The sequence below is a fragment of the Apis florea genome, unplaced genomic scaffold (assembly GCF_048593485.1).
Source record: "Apis florea isolate Af1SG1 unplaced genomic scaffold, ASM4859348v1 contig_3391_pilon, whole genome shotgun sequence".
NCBI lineage: Eukaryota > Metazoa > Arthropoda > Insecta > Hymenoptera > Apidae > Apis > Apis florea.
In genome coordinates, this window is record NW_028256754.1 from 3,792,542 (window position 1) to 3,815,377 (window position 22,836).

Consider the following 22,836-nt stretch of genomic DNA (forward strand, 5'->3'; position numbering starts at 1 on the left):
TCATCATATTGCAATTGAATCGTAATAATGACACGAGTTCGACTACTCATATGCAATACAATGTAAATCCATTTCTATGTTTACCGTAATATAGTTTTTTTTCAAGCAAAGAACGTGTCGAAGAACGTAGAAAATTCGCCCGGAAGTTAGTTAGATAATGATTTCATGCGGCGTGATTCTTATTTTTAAAGAAAGAAAATGTCTCGTATTTCGTCCCACTAACGTCGCATAACGTACCAGTCATCGAATAATTAATTAAACACGGTTCATTGATATACATATCCGAAGAAAAATCACCGCGATAAAACAAAAACAGAAATCGATATGCAATTGACTAAATCCACGGTCTTATACTAATATTTGCAATAATATTTCTAATACGTAGAGCAAAGAATAAACGACCACTCGGTATATTTACACTCGGCATGCAAGGTTACGCGTCTTTGTTGTCGAACCGGTGGCTTTTTCATTCGATGAGTAATTGACGTGATAAATTTATAATAAGAATATTATTTTTACTTTTCTAAATTAAATATAGTGTTAGTTAGTTATAAAAGTAAAATGATAATTTTGAATAAAATTTTTTTAGAAATTAAGGAATTTCTTCATTCTTATTATTCGCAAGTTATCCACTCAGAACATTGTAATACATTCATTATAATACAGTTTCTATATAACTTAAATATACCGAGCTACACGATATTCGTGCACACACAATGGCATGCAATAAATCCCTTATTTATACATATTACAGAATAGAAGGAAGCAAACTTACTTAACCCTTTAAGTATAAAAATTCTTAAAAACTATCAAAAAGAAAAAAAAATTACGCAACAATTTTTAACATTTTTTTGTATAATCCTTTTATAAATAAGACAATACATTAAAATGCAAGGTTACGTGTACTAAAAATATATTTGGTTAGTTAGGTGATAACAAGTTAATCTATCGAAGGACAAACTTATTACGAAATGGTAATTAGGTAATTTTTATTTCTCAACGACATCTATTTAAAACATACTCATAAATATTAAATGAAATATGATATTTGAAACAAGTTTGAATAATGTAAATCGGATCCCTACACCAAATAATCAACTCCATCTCACTAAAAAAAAAAATTATTAATCTTCTCGATTCTCTAAATCCCCCATAATACACCCACCTCGTCGTTTAACCACCTACCTCGCATACATACATAGCTGGCACGAACGTCATACGAAACATCTCTTCTATCCGCTCCCAACCTATCCCACTTGGCGAGCGAAACACGTCCAAAATTAGCTGAAACCGTGGTACAAATTAGGAACAGGCGTGAATCGGGCGAAAAAGAGAATAGTACAAGAACTGAGAAAACAACACGTACGCTACATACGTAGCGCGCGTACTATACGCATGTGACATTGTCCATCCGTGAAAGAGAGAGCGCGCGCGGAGGCTGCGGAAGAGGTCGGCGGCCCGACGCTAGGGATCCCTAGACGCGCGCGGCCCGAGGGGAGGAGAAAGTTCGAAGCGGTTACTTTGCGAAAACGAGGGGTGGGGGAAAAGTGGCGACGGTATATATATATACGGCGCGAATCGAGTCGACCGCGTTGAGGAGGAAGGGGGGGGGAATAGGGAGGAGGGAGGAGGGAGGGTGGCAACGTCAATTCGCGGCAGCACGTGCAACCGCGTAAGAGCGACCTTGGGGGTCAGTGCTCTCCGTGTAAGCAGGCCATAGTAGAGTACGTCGACGCGAATCGATCGGGCTTGCTCTCCTCTCTCGTTGGGATAGGCGACCGCGAGACGAGAGAGAGAAGAGAAAGAGAGGAGAGACACGAGAAGAGGGGAGCGAGTTTTCGTGATATCGAACGGTCGCCTCGCCTGTGCCTGCGGACGAGCTTCGAAAAACCCGGAGTGGGGATGAATTTCCTTTCTCTTCTTTCTCCTCTAGGCACTATGGATATATTGTCTTCTCTCTCCTGCTCTCTTTTCATCTTCCGTTCCTTCTCTCCTCTCCTCTTCTCTCGCTCTCTTCTCTCTCTCTTTCTCTCTTATACGCGCCGAGTGATGGTGGTAGCGTATCCGGATGGAGGGTCCAGCGCCATTTTTTCCCGGACAAATCCCTTTTGGCTGATTACGCGTTTTGATTTGTGCGCCTCGCACAGGGCGCGGCACTCGTCTGGCTAGCCGAATATTTCCAGAGGGCGGTGAGAGGAGACGCGTAGTATATTTCCAGGCGGGAGAAAATACAATGTGCAGAACACCGGTTACCGAGGCTGTGTAACACGGCCTCGGCTCGCTTTGGAAGTGAACGTACCGTGTAGAAATTTCTTTGATCCCGTTCGCAGATAAATTAGACAAGTGTCCGTGGGGAAGGATCGGGAACTGGACTAGAGAGAGAAAGGTCTATATATATAGAAATTATGGAATTTAGCCTGGCGTTAGGTGGGTTCCCGTTACACGGACAATCACGATCGCCTAAGAGGCGCATTAGAGAAAAAAATCGGAACACAATGCGGAGGAGAGCATTGTACACCATTGCATACACGCTTTCGAGATATAAACGCGAATGCTAATCTGGCCATTCGCCGCGGGAAGGGCGTGAAAATTCCATTACACGCTATAGTCCAAGGGGAAAGTAAGTAGTGACAGCACGCCAACGGTTAGAGAGAGAGTTTAATGCTGTACCATCGAAGGCTGTTACACGTTCCATGATTCAGCCGGCGCGAGATATCGACTCGCCGGCCTGCTCATTGATGCAAAAGCTCGTAGGGGAAAAGATTGCGGAGGAAAATGCCAGGAATACCCCCTGCGCGCGCTCGAGTTTCGCGTATCCGGCTATATACGATATGTAGGTCTCCGACCGTCTGATGACCCGTTACTTCTCTCCACGCGAGATAAGCGTCAGATATGAGAAGTATATATATGCAAGCTCAGCTAGAAATGTACGCGTGTGCTCCGCATCGAGAATTGACCCGTGACCGACTCTTCAACCCGAATGTCGCGCTAATTCGTCATTCATGGATCATCAATTTTTTTTTTCTTTTGGATTGCGCAACACAAGTTCCATTTAAAAAACATCGCGTGGTCTTTTAAATATGTAAAACGTGTTAGAGTTCCATTCGTTTGACAGTCGTGGATCAAAAATGATAGAATAGAATCTAGAACTATCTAGAATAATTCAACTCTAGATTATTTCGTCGTACGTTTAACATATAGGTCAAAAGTGAGCAAACATCCGGTTATTCAAGAGTTTTATATATATATATATATATATACATATATATTATACGTATATTTTATACGTAATCTTGAAGGATTTTATGCGCGATCTGTGTGTATCCTTCTTCTCTCTGTAAAGAAGGTTGGGTCCATGTTTTCGATTGGCCTCCAACATCTCAGCCAGACTGAATTCCAATTATATATCGTGGAGTAAAAAGCGAGGGCCGCGACATGAAATTACTTTTCGTGGAACTCTAGGCCCGAACGAGTCCCACGGTTCAAAGTATCCCGAGATGACAATCCCTTTAAGCGGAGCCACATATGCGAACGTGACGGCACGTTTCTCTTCCTGGTCACTGTGATGTACACACATATCCGTATATGAGCCGAAGCCATAAATCTCGTCGTGCCCAAGGCTCGCGCTCGCGGCTGATGCCTCCACGGTACTACCAGTCGACTCATCCAATCCAGTTACGAAAGTGAGCGCGCTCCAAGGCTCGCGACCTGCAAAATTCTCTTTGTCTTCCTCGTCTCTCTCCTTCTCTCCAGATACCGGCTCGAAAGTCACGAAATACACACACAATGTAACAACGATGGGCATCGTTCCACGAGAAACGGTTCGCGGGGGACACAGAAATCGGCGCGTTGCGTGCAAGAAGCCGAACGATCCCTGGATTTTCTCCCGGATACTCGACGAATTTTCTAATTGCCTCGTTAAATTCTTCCGACCGACGACTCTTTACTTTAAATACCAACCCCATTTGATTTAAGATCGTAACGTTAACGACCAGTCACCACCTCTCGCGGTTCACCTCGCTAATCGGCTAAAAGGGAAGAAGGATGATCTTCTGATTTTTCTATCCCGTTCGAATTGTAGCAAGAATAAACCGGCGAAAAGGTTTAACGAAGTAGCAGGAGAGAATGTACGTGTGTGCCTCGTTCAGAAAAATCACGAACCATAACACGCGTTACTATCCCGACGGCCAAGTCCAATTACGAGGTCTCACCGACTTCTGTGTTTGCGTTTGTGTGTGAGTATGCGCGTATATATATATGCCACCCCACGTGTCGCGTTCAATATACGGATGCACTTGGGAAGTATACCGCGGGATACTACCTTGGGTAACAACCTACGCGAGATACGAAATACGGCAGACGTATCTGGAGGATAGTAGCCAGGAAACGACCCGGTGACCAGACACCATTAAGCCCTGCCCACTCGACGAGATCCGCCCACGGAACGGGATGCACATCGATGTTCGCAGTTACTATATATATATACATATATATATATGTACTAGACGATCTTCGTTATTATTGACGTATCACCGATGGCGCTTTTCTATCCTTATATATAACGCACGCGAGAGAAAAGGGGAAGATGCGGAAAAGAGGTATATCACCTCATCTCCACCGTCTCTCCTTTTTCCTTGGTCGATTGACTCACAGAAAATGCCAGTTACTTTGGCCGTCCTTTACGTCTGTCTCTTTCCTTCCACCGTTCCTTTCCCTTCACTTCTCCCCCTTCTTTTTCTTCGTTATCTCTTTCTCTACCCGATATATATCTCTTGCTTTTTCTGGATTTCACTGTCTCTTTCCCTCTCTCTCCCTCCTTTTCTTTTTCTCGTTCGATCGACTCGAGAGAGCAGGCTGGCATGCCGCCTCAGGAGTACGAGAAATGCAATAAGAAAGGAGAGAACTGTCGGTGAGCTGCCGCACCGATCGAGTAGAGAGAGGAAGGAGTGCCGCGATGTCGGGGTACGCGGGAGGAACACGTGAAAGAGAGCGTTGTGAACCGGCGATATCCTCTTTCTCTCTCTTTCCCTCGTCACGTTCCGGCCAATTTCGAATTTTTAATTGGACAACGAGATATTTACTCCCGATTCTCTCTTTCTCTGCGCTTTTTTTTTCCGGTTCGCGCGATACCGACCGACTGGTTAGGTCATTTCACATCTCTCTTATCTGAGAACTTTGTGGAGAAATCGGTCGCTCTCTTATCAGGACACGTGTATATAATATCAAGGAGAGCCTGATGGAATTTGAAATTTGCAATTTATTCAAAGAGAGAATTGCGATATAGAGGTTATATTATACGTGTAGGATATGTTATTAGGAAGAGGAGGGAGGGGGAAAAATGGCAAAAAGAAAAAAGGATCTCTGTGATCGCCACTGATGCCGGCCGACATTCCCGAATCAGGTTTTACTTGTCTGATATTTCGGCGACCGATCTCCTAATTCTTGTTATAGGGGAGGGAGATCCAAGGCATCCTGGTTCGTCGACCAGATATTTGATATAGAAGAAAAATGATTGAAGATATTAATATACTTCCTTATTTCGCATCAGAAATTATAAATAATAATTTGATTTAATGATTTAATTAGGGGTAATTAAATCCTTTTTATAAATGTAAAAGAGAATATTCTCTTTACTTGGTTAAATAAACAATATAAATAAAAGTAAACCTCGATAATTTTCTAATACGAATATATTCCAAATTTAAAGCATGCGCATTCTTAATCAATAATAAATCATATTGTTTGCAATTTTAATTCAATAATTCAAATTCCTCTCGTAAAACTTTAAATTAAATTTAAAGCACGAAAATATTTTAAACACTTATAATCTTCTGATCGATAATAAATTTCAAAAATAAATCCAATCGAATCTTTTCACGAATTATAAAAATATAAAAGCGAATAAATTTAAAGTTTTACTAGAAACTAATAGAAATCGACTTTTTTTTTAAATCTAGAAACAATAGAAATTAACAATAAAAGTAAAAGTCCTAAGAGTGACCTAATGCATTTGCTACGATACTTATCAGAGCACCGGCCTCTCCCACGCGGCCCGATCTTAATGAATGAATGAATGAATGAATGAGTGAATGAATGAATTACGTCACACGCCGGAGATGCACTTATACGTAGAACAGAGCGTAAAGAGTTCCTGTGCAAAAATAGGCGCCCACTTGATTTCTCGAGGGAAAGTTGTAATTACACGTAGGACATCGAAAAAGAGAGAAAGGGAGAGAGAATATTGCCTTAGATCAAATCGAATATAATAAGAAAATAAGAAAGAAGACGCTTATATGCTTACATTTCAAGAGATGCCAAACGCACCTGCATACAAAGTTACAACACAAAGCGAAACTGAATTGTTTTGCAAAAACCGCAAGGACCGTTACGCGTCCACGATGAAACCGCATTTCAGTCACTATCAGAACATAAAGTATACCTCGGTCGGAGTCGTATTTTATTTTAATAACAGCGATTCATGGCCATATTGGTCGCGTTTCTTTTCTATTTTCGTTACGTAGCTAAAATCGGTGCGAACAGCGCTAAGATAAACCATGTACGTATAGATTAACGCTTGTGTAACGGGCATGACCGAGCACTTTCCTTCTGATGAAAGACTCGACAAGTTGCTCCGTAACTGGCTCGAACCGAATCAGAGCGTGAAGAAAAATGGCCCCAAAGTGAAAATGATACCGCGAATTTCGCGATGGCCGCGTGCCACAGACTTTCTTCGAACCGCTTCGCTGCTTTCGCCGATTCGCTGAAATCGAAAACTTGGACGAGCGTACCACGCGTCCAATCCTTCATTGCACGCATGCTGCACCCATTGAATTCCAGAATCGAAGAGGCCTGCGATAACCGGTGACAATCCGTACATTTTTATGAGGCGTTAGATAGAGAGCCGATCGCGTTCCATCGCGGCACACACAATTTTCCAAGAACCTTTAGCCGGGGAATTTGCATGAGAAACGGAACGAAGTTCGCACCAGGTTCGTCACTGCCGATGGAAAGGGAAGAGACTGAGAGAGATTGCGTGCGAATACCACGAAAAGAAAGAAAGAGAAGAGAAAAAAAGGAAAATCTAGACGTAAGGGGAGCCGGCATCTTCGTTGAATGCGTCTCGAGGATCACAGGATCGTACCAATATGCCTTGACACTTTGTTACAATGAAGAAACTCGAGAGGATTCGGATAAGGATACACGGTAAGGGTACTCCTTTCTACGAGGAGAGAAAGTCATATCGATGACAGATACGAAATAAAAAAAGAAGAGAGAATCTTGGTCAAAAAAGTATCGAGGCTCTTCTGTAAACTCTTCTTTTATTCAGGTTACGATAAATCTGAAATCTCGGTGGATAAAATTAGATACGTATCTTTGGAAATAAAAAAAAAAAGAGAGAATCAAAGGAATGTCGATATTTTTTCTTTTATTACGAAAAATTTGAAATTTTACCTATTTCAAATAGTATGCAAATTTTACGACACCTTAGAGAAACTTCTGACCGTAGGGGGTCAATTATAAAATCGAGCCGATCATAGATGAATAAAAAGAAAAATATTACAATCGTGTATTTTACTTTCCATGGTTTACAACAAGCGTATAAAAGGACTTGTTCAATCTTCGTTCAATGTAATATTACGGAGATGATTTTTAATAAACTTGATAGATCAATCAATCAATAATTCCGGTAAAATACAGGATTCGTAGCAACGAAATAGTTTCCAAGAATCGACTGTGAATAATATCTCGAGAAAATTAATTTACTAGATGATTAATCCTTTGGATCTGATTTTATTAGGTAATTTCGAGGAATTCTAAATCTTTCCGTAACGAGAATTTCCCTCTTGTTATCCGGTTTTTTATGCAGTCGTAGTTTACGCGGTACTTATCGGAATTTACATAATTAATGGCGCTAAACAGCTGTAATTGGCGCCGCACGTAACACGCACAACACACTTGCGATAACATTGTTCGATCAAACGTGTACGAAGAAAAAATAAGTTCACTATCATTGTCACATATTTCCGCGCATGCGTGGAAATCGTCAATTTAACGAAGAAATTGCAGCGAAAACTTGAAGTATTCTTTGCATATGCATTATGCAAATATTGATATTTCCAACGCGATACTTTATGACGCGAAATACATGCTAACAACGAGGCATGCGGAAGAACGCGGTGTGAGCTCGCGGTTGACGCGATTTCTTGGTAGCAATAAAACCAAATCTTCGCGTTCAAATAAAATTGACATTTACAAATACGTGGACGATTTGATAATTTGCTTTGTTTAAAGAACTCAACCGCTTATCAACAAGATTTTTTTGTATTCAACTATCAAGATTTTATAAATTACAAACTAACTTTACAAAATATTAAACCTATCATAATTACAATTATCTAAAAAAAACCTATTATAGCTAAAACTTTTGCGTTTGTATTTTTTTTGATACGGTATACTATTTTAACACGGTTATCACGGTCCTCATAAAGACTACATATTAATACTAATTGCACATAATCGAGTACATGAAAAAGCAATTGAACCGAAAAATAGAAATGCCAAAGGGGCACTGCAGCCGCGTAACACGCTACTGGAGTTATCCCTCGCCGCGCGACTGCGGCGCGAATGGCAAAAAGGCTTAACCGCATTCCGGCGACCATTTAAACCGCCGCGGCGGGGTCCCACGCTTGACCGCAAGCAGCGAACCGACCGGCCGGCCGGCTATCGATTGACGTCACTTGGTACCGCGTGACCTTCGAGTTCCCGCGCGATTAACTGCGCATGCTCGAATGATCCTGTTCCACCGGGTATGCACCTGCAAATACGACCCGCGCATCCACGAATGCATCACTATAAAATGCGACGCGATAAGACTCGAACGTCTCGTTTTCTCGCTATCGATCTTGTTCGTTTGAATTTCCCCATTAATTTTTACTTTTTTTTTTTGTTGAAATATTTCGTTTAACACGACAGAAGATAAAAGGTGTAATCGATCGAGAGATTACAAACGTTGTTAGATGGGTAAAGGCTGGATGTAAAAGCTAGCCGGCAGTAAATGACCGGTTAGATACCGCAGACGTCACGCAGCGTGGCGCAAGCCCCCTAAGTCCGCGACGCATTGCACGTATGAAAAAGATGCGCATGCGTTGTTCCTCGTCATGCCTCTTCGGTATATAGCAACCCTGACTTTTACCTTGTCTCTCTTTCAAGAATTGCTCAATTTAAAGCATGCGCGGTCAAATGAAATCTTCCGTAATACCGCCTATTCTATTCTTTTCAAGTAGAAACGTTTCTTTCGATAAATGCGGGAAACTACTAGAATAAATGATAAGCCTTCGTATTATCTGAACTACTAAGAGCAGTCTGAAAGAAAGAAAAAAAAAATAGATTATCGATTGCCTCATACTGATTTTAAGGGTGAAAAAATAATCCCGTGAACTCTTGAATAAATCAGATTACATAAGGGGGCAACAGTGCAGAGGTCCCACCAGATATCAAAAACGGGTGCTTTTTCTTGCCCAAAACGAGGCCAGATCTCATAATCAGGAATTATATAAAAGTGAGAACTGATCATATATACTTTCCGAATTCTTTTTCCAAAATATGTATTTTAGTTGATATTAGAATTTTTCGTTCATTATTTCATCTTTGTTCTGACTCATCATTACCTCTTTCTTTTCTTTTTTCTCTTATTCTGCAAATCAAACAAAAATATGATTGTTAAGATCTTCCGAAAGTAACCATGAATACATTTAACGAGGTCACATCGCTTGTTCGTGGACGTGCACCGGTTTCTCGTCGTTTCACTGACCTGTCTGGCCGCGGTCAAAAGTAGCCATTTGCAAGTCGTGGCCCTGGCAATTACCAATTACGAACGGTGACACGACTACACGAAGGCCGAATCTGCGGTGTGTCCGGTCGCACGGTGCTGTCTTCTTGATCCATTAAACGGTCCCGATCAGGAAACGGCGTATAGCTTTTATAAGAGGTCGACGTTCGTACACGCTCAAGAATTCTCTCACCGTTTCGCTGCCTGCGCATTCTCCTCTCCCGTTCTCTTCACCCACTCAGAAAATTCAATCGCGTCGATCAAACGTTACAGTCAATTATCCCAGTCTCCCAGTTCGATCGATACCGTCGAATCACATCCGTGATCGTTAACGTATCGCGACGCGAATCATTTCGATTCCAATTGAATGATTGAAAGCTTTTCGCGATCGATCAAAACAATTTATCGATTATATTTATTCAATCCGTTATTCGATTAACATATATTTTAATATAAATTCCGAGTAAACATCTATATTCTATTCAAAATTTCTTCTGTTCAGTATATTATAAAAAGCTATCTATTTTTTGCAGGAATCAAATAAAAAAACACGATCGTAACATATTTTTTCACTTCGTTAAACATAACCTCTAACTCGTCAAAACCTATATCGTGAAACATCGACATCGGCGCGAAGATTAAGACAACTCGCTGAAAACGTGTTCGAAATGTCACATTGTATCGAGTGCATCGTAAACATAACGTAGAAAAATAGGAAATATCAATACATACTATGTACAGCCTGGTGTGCAATGCCGGGGTTCAATTTGACGTGTAATCGGAAGAAAAGACTGTACGCGCCGACTAAGTGTCAGGTCACGTGCGCGCGCATTAAGTATCGCTACACACGTGCACACGAATGCAGGCGGCATGCAACTATGTGCGGGCAAAGCGACGCGGTCGTTAGGCGACTCTTTCCTCGTCATGCTCTCCTATCATACCAGCCACGTTACACGCGCGCAACGGCCACGTTCGAATGTCATCGAACAGCATCGTGTGCGTGCATTCTCAGTACCTATAAAACAATGTTAAGATGTCGTCATGTGGTGCAACATATTTTCAGATGGTAAACGGCACTATCTCCCCACCTATCTTAGACGAGACGACACTACGTGGCGAATTATATGACTCGCGCCAAATCGCGTGTATACGTTCATATTTCTTTTTCTCTTTAGAACTTTCTTGCTTTCTCTCAGAATCACTAAATAGTTAGATCGAACATTGCACAGAACGATGTTTTCACGAACCTGTACGTGACGAGTCTTGAAAACTGACACTAGAAATCTAATCACGAGGTGCTACACCGAACAACCCACTCGAGGAATTTACAGGACGCGTCTCCATTTTCTGCGCGCGCACATCTTTCTGCGCGAACTTGGATGCGCAGTGCCAACATCATAAGCGTTTTAAGAGACATATATTTTATGTCGTATCATGGATCATTAAAAAAGTTTTGAAAAGAAAATATAAATTATAGTAAAATGCTTGAAGTTCAGAATTTAATATACATATGTTGTATAATATAATAAAATATATAATATATAATTGTATATAATTCATCAAATTATTTTTTTACGTTAAAAATTCATATTTACCAAAAAAAAAATTATTTCTTATCGTAATAATTGATGTTTAATTATGAAACTTCTCAGACAAGAAAAGAAGCCATTGATGGATATTTTGCAGATTTTAACGGCTTTAGAATGATTTCGTAACACGGAATAACGAAGTGTATTGAGATTTAAAGATAATACTGAAAAACAAAAATAGAAATAATATTTATTTCTATTTCAAGAACTTTTCAAATGATCCGTGTATTTGTATACAATATAAGCCAAAATATAGTGAGGTCGTAAATTAAATCATCGAGTATCTATAGTAAACAACTTCTTTATACTGCCCATACCGAATAATCATGGGCGAACTAGATAGTATTACTAGATTGTTCTTCTTTGAAAACAAAAACAATGATTTTTTTCGTAAATCTTCCTCTTCCTTCAAAACTTCCATTATACATATGTAACTACTTTATACAATTGTACGTTTACTAAGAACTTATTCAGTTTTTCCCCTTCTTTTTTGCACCATATATATGGCATTAAAAAATTTTTACCTGTAAAAGAATAAATAAAGAAATTATCTAAAAATGTTGATTCGTTTCACTATTTTAGCACTCTAGATTCAATTAATGTTCTATTTAAATATCCATACGGTAAAAAAATGATTTATACTGGTTACTAATCGAATTTACAACTTCGCTATATCATCGTGTTAGTATATAAATAACAGATTCATTATGTGTAATCGCACGTTTGTTCTTTTCATGTTTTTTCAATGATATTTTAACGTTCTATGCGACACGAGACAAACTTTCGCACATTTAGATACGCGTGAAGTTATCGACACGAACAATGATTGCAGCTTGGAACAAATATTAAATACTTATTAATATAAATATATATACACCGTTTATTTTTATGACAATACTTTGAGTAAAATTGACATAATACTTTAAGTGATAAAAGATAAGGAATTTTTAAAATTCTAAAGAGTCGTGTGTGAAATTAATGAAATGTATGTAAAATTATTTAGTATGTACATAGTTAATATTTAGATATTTATTCAGCAGCTGCATAATCATGTTATTTAAGATGATTACGTAAAGATATTAGATATACATATTTATATCAGATAATGGACTATAATAAGTCATCTAATTATTTTAATACGTTATAATAGATCTGTCTTATTATAATATTTCAATATATCAAATTCAATATACACGAAAATTTTACATTTAAAGTATACTTCTTATTTTAATCCTTAATCCTTCGATGCAGATCGTGAGATAAATTTCTCGAGAGTATTTTTACAAAAGAAAATCCACCTTTACGTATTCTATGATTAAAAGATTTTTCAATGACATCGACACAACAAGATAAAACATCAAATATTCCTCCCCTCCTTCCCCCATAGCAATCATTCTCGTCATTGAAAGCGAACGAACGTCGCGTATACAATAGCAATTAAATTACATTTACGTTTCCAATGACTATATGGTACTAATGTATAGGTTAACGTATAACCTTCGCCGTTATTAAACTTAAAACGAACGGAATATCTCGTCCCGAGGCACAATGATAAGTATCTAAGGAAATACCGTTGTAAAATATTCACGAAAGCTGTGGCAACTCGCGTTATAGTATTCTGATAACGAGATCGTGCGCACACGCGAAAGGAGGGCCTTTGAACTGTTCTCTCTCTTTATCGACTCTTCGACCGCTTCATACATTGTAAATCTTTCTCCTCGAAGAAACCGAGAAATTTGACACAAGCGTGTTGCCTCTGAAAAATCACACCATTGCGAACAAAAACGTCTCTGTTCGGCATACCGACGACTGATTACTTTGCGAAAATATTACTTGCATCGTGGAACAAAAGACTTGCGCCTAACCCTTTGTCCTTCTATGTACCATATACATATACGCGAAAGCGAAAACGAAAAATAAAAAAAAAAGAGAGAGAAAGAAATGTAAAAAAAAATCGTACTTCATCGTGCACATTAACGTGGATCAAATTATTTGTACAAACATGAAACGATATATTGTGTATATCTTGTGATGCACAACTGTGTGTTCAGGTTTTTCGAAAAAGAAACAGCCGATAGGCAGAATCGAAAATTCTCACGAGTTTCTTCCTTTCCTATCTCTTTCTTTTCTTTTTTATCTTTGTTCTTTCCCTTCCCCATCGAAGAATAGAACAACGAAGAAAGAAGGTTGTCGAGAGGACGTTAGCGTAACGACCATCGAACTTGGGTCTAAAACGAGTTTCTTTTCTCGATTGTGTCGCATTCACGACGCTGCCACGACGAATGACGAATAACCAAACGCGTGATTAGCATACTCATGCGGGTAACCGAATTCGGCGAACTGCACTCTCCCCGAGAGAAGAGTGTTGTACCGTCAATTGCACTCGATTAAGAGGAGGATCCTTCTTAGGTTCGACCTTGCCTTGCCTCCGTTTAAAAGGGTACAAAAGAACAAGATGAATAAACTCGTTGATCCTTTGGCGGATGGCTAAGATAAAACGTTATACCTTCGAGCAAGGGAATAAGCGGTATATTTGCACTACTTAAAATTTCATATGTGAAAACGCGTATTGACCAATGAAAGTGAAATGATAATGATGTATGATATGCAAAGTGAAATGATAAAAAATGAATAGTATTTTTTTCAATCATTGAAATTATAAAATTTTTAACAATATAAATTTTATGAATATGTAGCTATTATAACAATCTGCTTTAATATTTTTAGAAACACTGTTAAATCTTAGCATGTTTCTCGTAAGTAATAGGTTTGTAAGAAAAGAAAGATAGAAAAAAACTTTCAGACTAGACTTGTTGTAACTTGAATAGATTTTTAAAATCTTAACATTTTAGAATATTTCATGGTTTTCAAGTAAAGATGAACGAATATTCTTGAATTGAGAATTTATAATATGTATGTTTTGTATTATAACATAAAGCGATTACTGAGACGAATTTTATAATCTACAACACAATATTATTCAATGTTACCAAAATATAAAAATAAAAGAAAAACGAAGAAATCGAAAACCATGACCAATTTAAAAAATTTTTTTAAACTATACATGTATGGAAAATAAAAGATCTTTCTCCATTTTTTTAAAAACCTATCACTCAAGAAAAAATCACCTTATATTACTGTCAATCCTGAAGGTGAAAAAGAATGAAAATTTATGATCTAAAATCGAATTTTCAGTAGTAAAATAGACGAATATATTAGCAGTCTCCGATTATAATTCAATGTCACATCACGAATATTAAACTAATTAAACGTGCAAATATAATAATGTTCATTTCTTAACATAATATCATAACAAAAAAGTATTATGCTATATATATATATATATATATTTAATATGCTAGATATACATTTAGCATACTAAATATCAGAGATAGAATAGAATGCGATGACACAGCAGAAATATCAACAGAAGTAACATGATCGAGAGCAAAATGAGGAAAGGGAAATTCATGACTCACCGGAATCAGAAGGTGTCTGTACACCAAGATGTTCCAAGTTCTTCCCGATAGGCTGATTTAGATGATAGCAATGATCGCTTAGAGTGTTCCTGATATTGGTCTCTCTATGCACTTGACACTGATTTTCCTCCTCCTCTTTTCTCCTGTCATGGAACCTGACCAGCTGGCCAGTTACCTCGCTCACTGGAACAGCCTTGGTAACCGCGTCTGACATGCACTCGGACAATTTCTCATGTATATTGATCTGATCGTGTCTGAAGAACGGGCCCTCGTCTTCCGTCTCCGTGTCGGAGCTCGAGCTTGGTGTTTCCGGCCTAGTTGAATCTCCGTCACTCTCCAGATTTTTTGTACGGCACTGTTGCTGACTGATCAAAGGATTTCCTATATGAGCTATGCCTGCCCGCGATATCAACACACTACGACCGGCCGGCACCTTTTTCTGCATCTGTGAATTTTTCTTCGCGGGCAACGTCCTGTTATGCTCTTTACTGATGCACAACCCAGCCCACATGCAATCATGATGACGTATCTTTCGTGACGGAAGACAGCTCATTTTGCCGTAGTACAAATCCGGTAGAACGCTATCGTCGAACGTGCGCTCGTGATATACATCCGTATGGACGGCGTCCAATCGGTCCAGCGGGAAGTCAAAATCGAATTTCTTCCATATATCGTCGGATACCACTGTCGTGGTAGCCAAAGGCTCGTCCAACAGGCCTAGATCAGAGCAATCCCAAACTGGCACCGGCATTTCGCCTGAAATATATGTAATGAATTTATTATCTTTTTTTTATTTCTCATAAATAACTGGTAATTTTAATTAATATATTGATATTCAAATCCATCTGATTTAAAATTAAATTTGAAGTTTTTCTTTGTATTAAAAAATGTTTAAATTTAAACTCCATTCTCTGTTATATATTTTATATTTACACATTTTCAATCTGTTACAACCTGTTAAATACTATTTGCATTATTTTTCTAAATACCGTAAATCATAAACTGTTTTTTTTATTATTATATGGGCGACCTATAAGAGGAACATCATTTTTCAGAATCCTGAAACATAAATCACTACTTAGTCGATAATTTCTTTTACAACTTAACTATATTTTTGTCCTTATAAAAGTACATTTACTTTAGACAAAAGGTACTTTAGATACTATACCGGATAATAAAATGAGAAAATAAAAACTGTTATTTTTAATAGGAAACAAGGGGAATGGAAAGTATGAATGAATTTTTATTATAGGTTTTTAATGTCGATCATCCGATCGATCGTCTATCTAAGAGAACTTTATTTCTTTTATTGTTATAATATGTTGCTTCTAGTGCACTGTAATGACTATTCGGTATTGTATCGCGTGTTGTAATGTCAACGCGCATTATCACGCGAATCACCGAAACGAATACAGTTAACGCTATGAAAATATGAACAGAGGTCGGAACTCGTTTACGTGTATGCATTCGTACATAAATAGTCGACCTTCTCTTCCGACGTATCAATTTGCACGTTATCCGCATATCGGTAAAAAATGTCACTTAATCACACGACACAAACTAAATATTAATGATTAAAAAAAAAAAAATCGATAATGATAAACTTAATCCTCGATTTTTAATGTTATCGTTATCTTTCATATATAGATCAGAAATAATTATTAATAACAAAGACGTGAACCAATTTTATGAAATTTTAGTTACATATATAGAAAAATATTGTAATTGAAAGTTTATAAATACAAAGCTTAGAAAAATAATCATTACAAATAAATTATATAACGCATTGATAAAATAATGATATATATATATATATTGATAAGAACAAAAAATTAATTAAAAAAAACAAAATTATAAAAATATTCGACTTCGAAGTGATGGCGTTATAAGAAGATTAATATCGAATTTTTATAAAGATATCTTAACACTTTCGAGATGAAAGCAAAACTTATACCGGTCGATAAGCCTTTGCACGTGGGAACTGAAAGTAAAAGAGAAGAACCGGTACGAATCGAATTTGTTAACCTTCGAATAAATCACGACCCACCTCACGAAATGTCCCTAAAGAACGCAACTTTTTTCCCTCCCTGAACGAGAGACCGTTATACACATCTTTCTCCACAACACAAAACTGACAATAGTTCATGGTATGATTTAATCACCAGGTGTTGCAAGAGACTCTTAAGATTTCGCACGATCTCACATAAGCAATGAATAGAGTGTCTAAATTGTGATATAGTTTATATATATATATGTATGTATATTCGAGCTAAACTATCTTAATGTAAGAACAATGATCGATATTGATGTGTGTATATTGAGAATAATCGTACGAGATTTACGATACGAAGAAAAATCAATTCTTTCGCGGGGTGACATCGTTTGGCATACATTAATACATTGCACATTACAAGAGCAAGATTCGATATAAATCTTCTAAATACGCGATCACTCATTGCAAATGTGATCGTTTGAATGTTCTATCAAAGAACATAAGATGAATGTCGAGAGAGCTCTCAAATGATTATGATCACACACATCGAAAAGTCAAATGGTATGACGCTATATGGGCGGCTCTCGAATGACTCACAAGAGAATTCCAACGAAATTCGTCGGCTATATCGGTTTCGCGAATCTACAACACCGACAGAGCAATCAACTCTATGCCTTTTATTGTCAGTGGCCTAACCTAAACATTACATCCGCTCGATTAGGCCCACCTCGATGATGACAAGTAAATGCGCGCGCTTTTGCCAGTCGTTATCTTGTTCCCGCACTGATTCTCGTTCTCCGCGTGACAATTAATCGTTACATAACGTCGATTGTTACGACACTTGCTTTCGCGAGAAAAGCGCACATGCACACTTCGATGTACATTTGAAGAGAAAAAAAAAAGTTTTTACAATGATTATCATAAAAAATCACAAGTCATCTCAAGGAAATATAAACGTTTAATATATTCTTTAATATTTAGTAATGTAATGAAAAATAGTTATATGATTATGACACATAAAAAGAACTATCATTATGAATACATTAAACATTGTGAGGTTAGAAAGGTCAATTTAGAATAGAATATTAATAGAAAATCCACATATAATTTTTAATTCTTAAAAAAACTTAATTACACAATAACATAATTAATTCTTACACGAATAAAAATTTAAAAAAAATATTTAGAAGATATTGAAAAAGAAAATTATATTAATATTCACAATATTGAAAAAATAATTGTAATACGCGATATATCCTATAAAATTTTATTGCAACAAAAATGTTAATAACTGTCTTAGTTAATAGAGAATCTTATTTTGTTTATTTTTTTCGACAAATGTGATTTATTACTAAACTGCGAATATATATGCATTTATGACAATATGCAAAAATATACATAGATAAAAAAACAATTTTAAAGTAACAAAATATAAAAATAAAATACACATTATTTCAGATTGTTAAAGAAGTAATAGATATATATATATATAATTTCATTTGATTACTCTAAAAATATCAATTTATACAAATCCATAATCTATTTATAATTTAAAGATAAAGGATAAAAACAAGATAAATAGATTGATTGAAATAGATTGATTAATTTGAAATCTAAAACAAGAATTGCCTATATTTAAATATCTGTATTATTCAGCACTATTCTATTCTATTTCAGTCCATAAAGTTATAATACATTAACTTAAGAATCAGCTATTTTAATATAAAATAGCGTTGAAGAATAACGTTTGAAGAACTGTCATTGTAATTAGACAAATATTTCCTCTTTATTAAAAATTTTATGTTCCAATTACATATTTCTTTATAATCCATCATAGGATTAAATATTATAACAATGTTAAGATCGTAGAAACAAAGAAAAAAACAAAAAAAAAAAAAAAACAAAAAACGCACGCGTCGAAATTTGGTATATCTGTTTCTCATCTGATCGGTAAAAAAGATGATTCTGCGGGATATTTATGCGAAGAACAAACAAGAGAACGATTTCGCCGAAAAGCCAAACTATATATTGGTGTTAATATTTTGACAAGCGTTCGGACAAAGACGTTTGACGGTTAAACGAGTCCGTTCCACGTGAGATTCTTATCGAAAACCGCCGCGAGGAGGACCAAAAAATAAGCAACAAGAAGGAAAAAAAAAGTGAAAGGTGCAGAAGTATCATGAGAGAAAAAGAGAGATAGAGACCGGTGGTCTTTGTGACTCGGTCGCCCGTGAAAAACGCACACCGTTGAAAAACAATGACACATTATCCGTTGTTCTTCCTTGTCCCTACTTTACCCGCTGAATCGAACAAAAGACGGTCGGTAGGGGAAATCACCTTCCTAGAACGGCCTTGGGAGCAAAAGAAAGCATCGGCGTGTGTATAAACCTTTCTCGTGGTACTCTCGTCGTGAGAGAGAAAAACGAGAGAAAAGAAAAGAAAGAAAAAAAAAAGAGGAGAAAAGAAGAAAAGAAGCGGGATAAACTTTCGTTTAAACCGTTCTCGAAGCGTCGACCAAACATGCGCGAAAAAAGTGTTCCTCAACGAACAGGTAAACAGACAGAGGTAACAAAATATACAGAGCACCCCGAGTGTTTTGGGAAAAAATGTCGGTAATATAATTTCTTGCGCGAATTCCGTCGAATTGTTGTATTTCTGTCGAGTCTCGTTACCAACAGGTAGATCTTCTTTCTCCCCAGTTACATAACAGACACAATCACTTGCATCGTTATTAATAGATCACACTTTCACGAAAATCGCGTGGCAACATTTCTCTTTGGTTTTAAAACCTCAATTTTACCTAATCGATACACGATAAATATATACATATGTACATAAAATAGAAACACACGTAATTTATTAAATTCATATGCGAGATTGAATTGAAACGAAAGAATGAAAAAAAAAAAGAAAAAAAAAAGAAAGAGAAAGACAGAAAGCAAAAAATTGCTTTTTTTTCGGGAAGACAGACCGATCCGATAAACCGGATAACTGCTTTCGTTTAGACAGGACTTTCGAAAATCTATATGTACATGTATTACACGTACGTTCATATACGTGTATTAAGCACATTCCATGGCCACAAGAGCGTCGATCGATGGATCGAACTTTTCTGCCTACACGCGCCGAGCGAAACCGGTCCAACGGCAGCAGCTTTAGATATAGGTGGCGGGTATATGTATGTATGTGTGTGTCTCGAACATTATCGTTCAAGCGTGTAACGAGCTGACAGCTTTCCTACCGCACTCTAATTAACGATAGCTTTCTTCGTGGGCCGAAAGGACGTAGGACATCGGCAAAAGCGAAATGAAAAACGATCTTCCTTCCTCCATTTACATTATATCCACGCGGAAGTATATCCTATATACAAATTCTTGAAAATTAGACGCATACGCGCGCGTGCTGCAAACGTGTTGCATGACGTTGCGATAGAAAGTGCAACATATCGGTTAGCGTGCCTATCTCCGCTTGACATATTTTCATATATATCGATTCCGATGGGTTACAATTTGACCACATCAATAACATCTCATATAATCATATTCATATAAAACGATTTCCGAAATGTCATGTATCAGAACTGCTTTTGATAAGATATATGCAGAAAATTATTAGACAGATTTTAAAATTATTTTCGAATTATGTGGTATATAGAATTTGAAATCTTGAGAAAAAATATTTTCGAAACGTCAAATATCGAAAATCAATAGAACATTTAAAAAAAAATTAAAAAATATAATATTGAAAAAACTTATAGAAAATATCGAATTGGAAAAATAACTTTAAATTATTTTTAGATTATTTAAATGAAATATTTCTATCTAATATTGAAATCTTAGGATTACACACATATGAGAAAAAAATAAAAATATCAATTTTGAGATTACTTTTAATTTTGGATTTAATAATTGAATTTTAAACGATTCTTTAATGATTGAAAGTTAATTAACAAAATTGAAAATGCGCGCGAAAATTATATATCACGAATTTTGGCGGTAAAACTAGACAAAAAAGCACGGACATATATGATAGATATTACATTGAATACGTATTTCGAATACTATTTATAGACGACAGAGATAAATTCAAACGAACCGGCTAACTGCCAAAGTAGAAATTCGTAAGTTAGTACAAAATGTTCAGAGAATTTCTCTTTTCACGAAACAAACTGTTTCATCGATATTTATACTCAAAATTCTCGACAAACACTGTAAAAAGCACTAGGTAAAATTTCGAAAACACGTCAAACAGAATATTTTTTACACGTTTTATATAATATTAGAAAAAATCGAGTCTATCTCTACATTTGCTAGTATGTCAGAGATAATCTTACGAACGATTCCGTTTCTCACTGAAATTCCGGCTCGAACCGGTTACGAGTTATGGCTTCGCGTAGAACTGTCAAAATTGGAAAAGAAATCAACTATGTAAGAAAATTATGAAATCTATCGTTTAATTCGAAATTATATACCCATAATTACGTGAATTATCACTTTGAATCTGACATTAAAATTCACGGAACGAAGAAGAACGAATTGAAACGAAGAAGAAAAAGATCGAAAAAGAAATAATTGCACTGTACTCACCTGTCGGCCACTTAGCGTTGCAACCCAAAAGAGAGATAGTATCCACTGTGGAACACACTTTGGCGCGAGTTCGAATCTCGCGCTAAAAACGAAACCAATAGAACGAACTAAGGCGCGTCCCGCCTCTTTTTCTTCTACAAGGCGTGTCTATAGATTCCGAGATTGGCTGGTCTCGAATAAGAGGACAAGCCACGCGAGGACGAGATGTTACGCGGCACTGAGCAAAAACCGAAATGAAAGAAAAAAAATAAAGAAAAACGGCGTAGCTTCTTTCCGTTTCACCGTCCAGGTAAACGCGTGGAAAATGCGTGCACGAAGAGTAAATCCGTTCAGGCGAAACAGCCGCCGGTACTACTGCCGTTTGGCCATAAACGTTCCAGCCGTTTTCTTTTATTGTCGAGACTGTCGTACGACGAGATACTGCTACTACTACTTCTGCTGCTATATTCTACCAGGCGAAGAGAGAATTTCATTCTCGGCGCGATCCGTACGAAAAGCCGGTGGCTCTAACTCTCTTTCTTGTGCACGCGCTGATCGGCGGCGATCCGATCTTCACATTAAGGCCGGTTAAAGGCAACTACACCATTCGGTTCGTGCGCCTTCCATCTTCCGCAGGCATGCCCACCGCTACGGGACCCGGCGTCAGGGCCGTGCCACTCAGCGTCGCGCCCCACTCTTCTTCCCTCACTACACACAGCCCTCGAATATTTAGCCGCCGAGTCGTATCGCTCGATAATCGCGTCGCTACTTAAGGACACAGCCGAAGCTCTCTGACATAGAAGCGCTCTCATTCTATCTTTCACGGCCGCCGACATGTATACTTATACATGTATACTTATATACCAATGTAATATACTATTCGCTATTACTAGTGAATAATTACCTTATCATTGCGTACGCGGTTATGATTGATGTTTCGTGATACGATAAGCGATAATCGACGCGGCTAAGAAATCGAGCAAAAATTTTCTTTTTATTTTCTAATTCTTATTTTGTATTCAGTTAGCAATTGTAGCAATATGACAGATGATTTATATTTCTTGTTGACATATAGTTTTTAGCGATTTAAATATTGGTGAATTATTCATTCATTTCGTAAGTAAATAGCAGAAGATTGAATTTTATATGATGGTTTTATTATTTAGAGGATAAAAATAATAATGAAGAAATGAAAATAATTATAATATATGGAAAACATCAATATGTAATGAATTATATCGCATGTAATGTTTATAAAATTAAGTATTATTTTTTACACACACATTTTAGGCACAACTTCAATGTATATGTATCTTGTAAAGAATGTATAAATATTTATTAACTGAAATGAATATATGAAATAAATATATGCAATAATTTA

At 37.1% G+C, this 22,836-nt stretch overlaps 1 protein-coding gene and 1 long non-coding RNA gene across 3 annotated transcripts in view; both read right to left on the bottom strand.

The window, feature by feature from the left end:
- Nucleotides 1-22,273, bottom strand: part of Myc (bHLH transcription factor Myc) — a 39,877-nt gene extending 17,604 nt beyond the window's left edge. The window contains exons 1-3 of one of the 2 annotated variants that reach the window (XM_012486192.3): nt 21,477-22,273; nt 14,898-15,653; nt 1,186-1,284 (exon numbers count right to left, since the gene is read on the bottom strand). In XM_012486192.3, coding sequence (XP_012341646.1) covers nt 1,186-1,284; nt 14,898-15,648 — 850 coding nt within the window. In that variant the 5' untranslated portion in view covers nt 15,649-15,653; nt 21,477-22,273. The remainder of the gene's footprint in view (nt 1-1,185; nt 1,285-14,897; nt 15,654-21,476) is intronic. The other variant, XM_012486193.3, reaches the window with a different exon arrangement.
- Nucleotides 3,223-11,319, bottom strand: LOC105735373 (uncharacterized). The gene is made up of 4 exons (XR_015293407.1): nt 10,918-11,319; nt 9,812-10,844; nt 6,325-9,694; nt 3,223-3,708 (listed from the first exon to the last, which is right to left on the bottom strand). It is a non-coding gene; the product is annotated as an uncharacterized LOC105735373 (long non-coding RNA).
- Nucleotides 22,274-22,836: the final 563 nt, after the last annotated feature.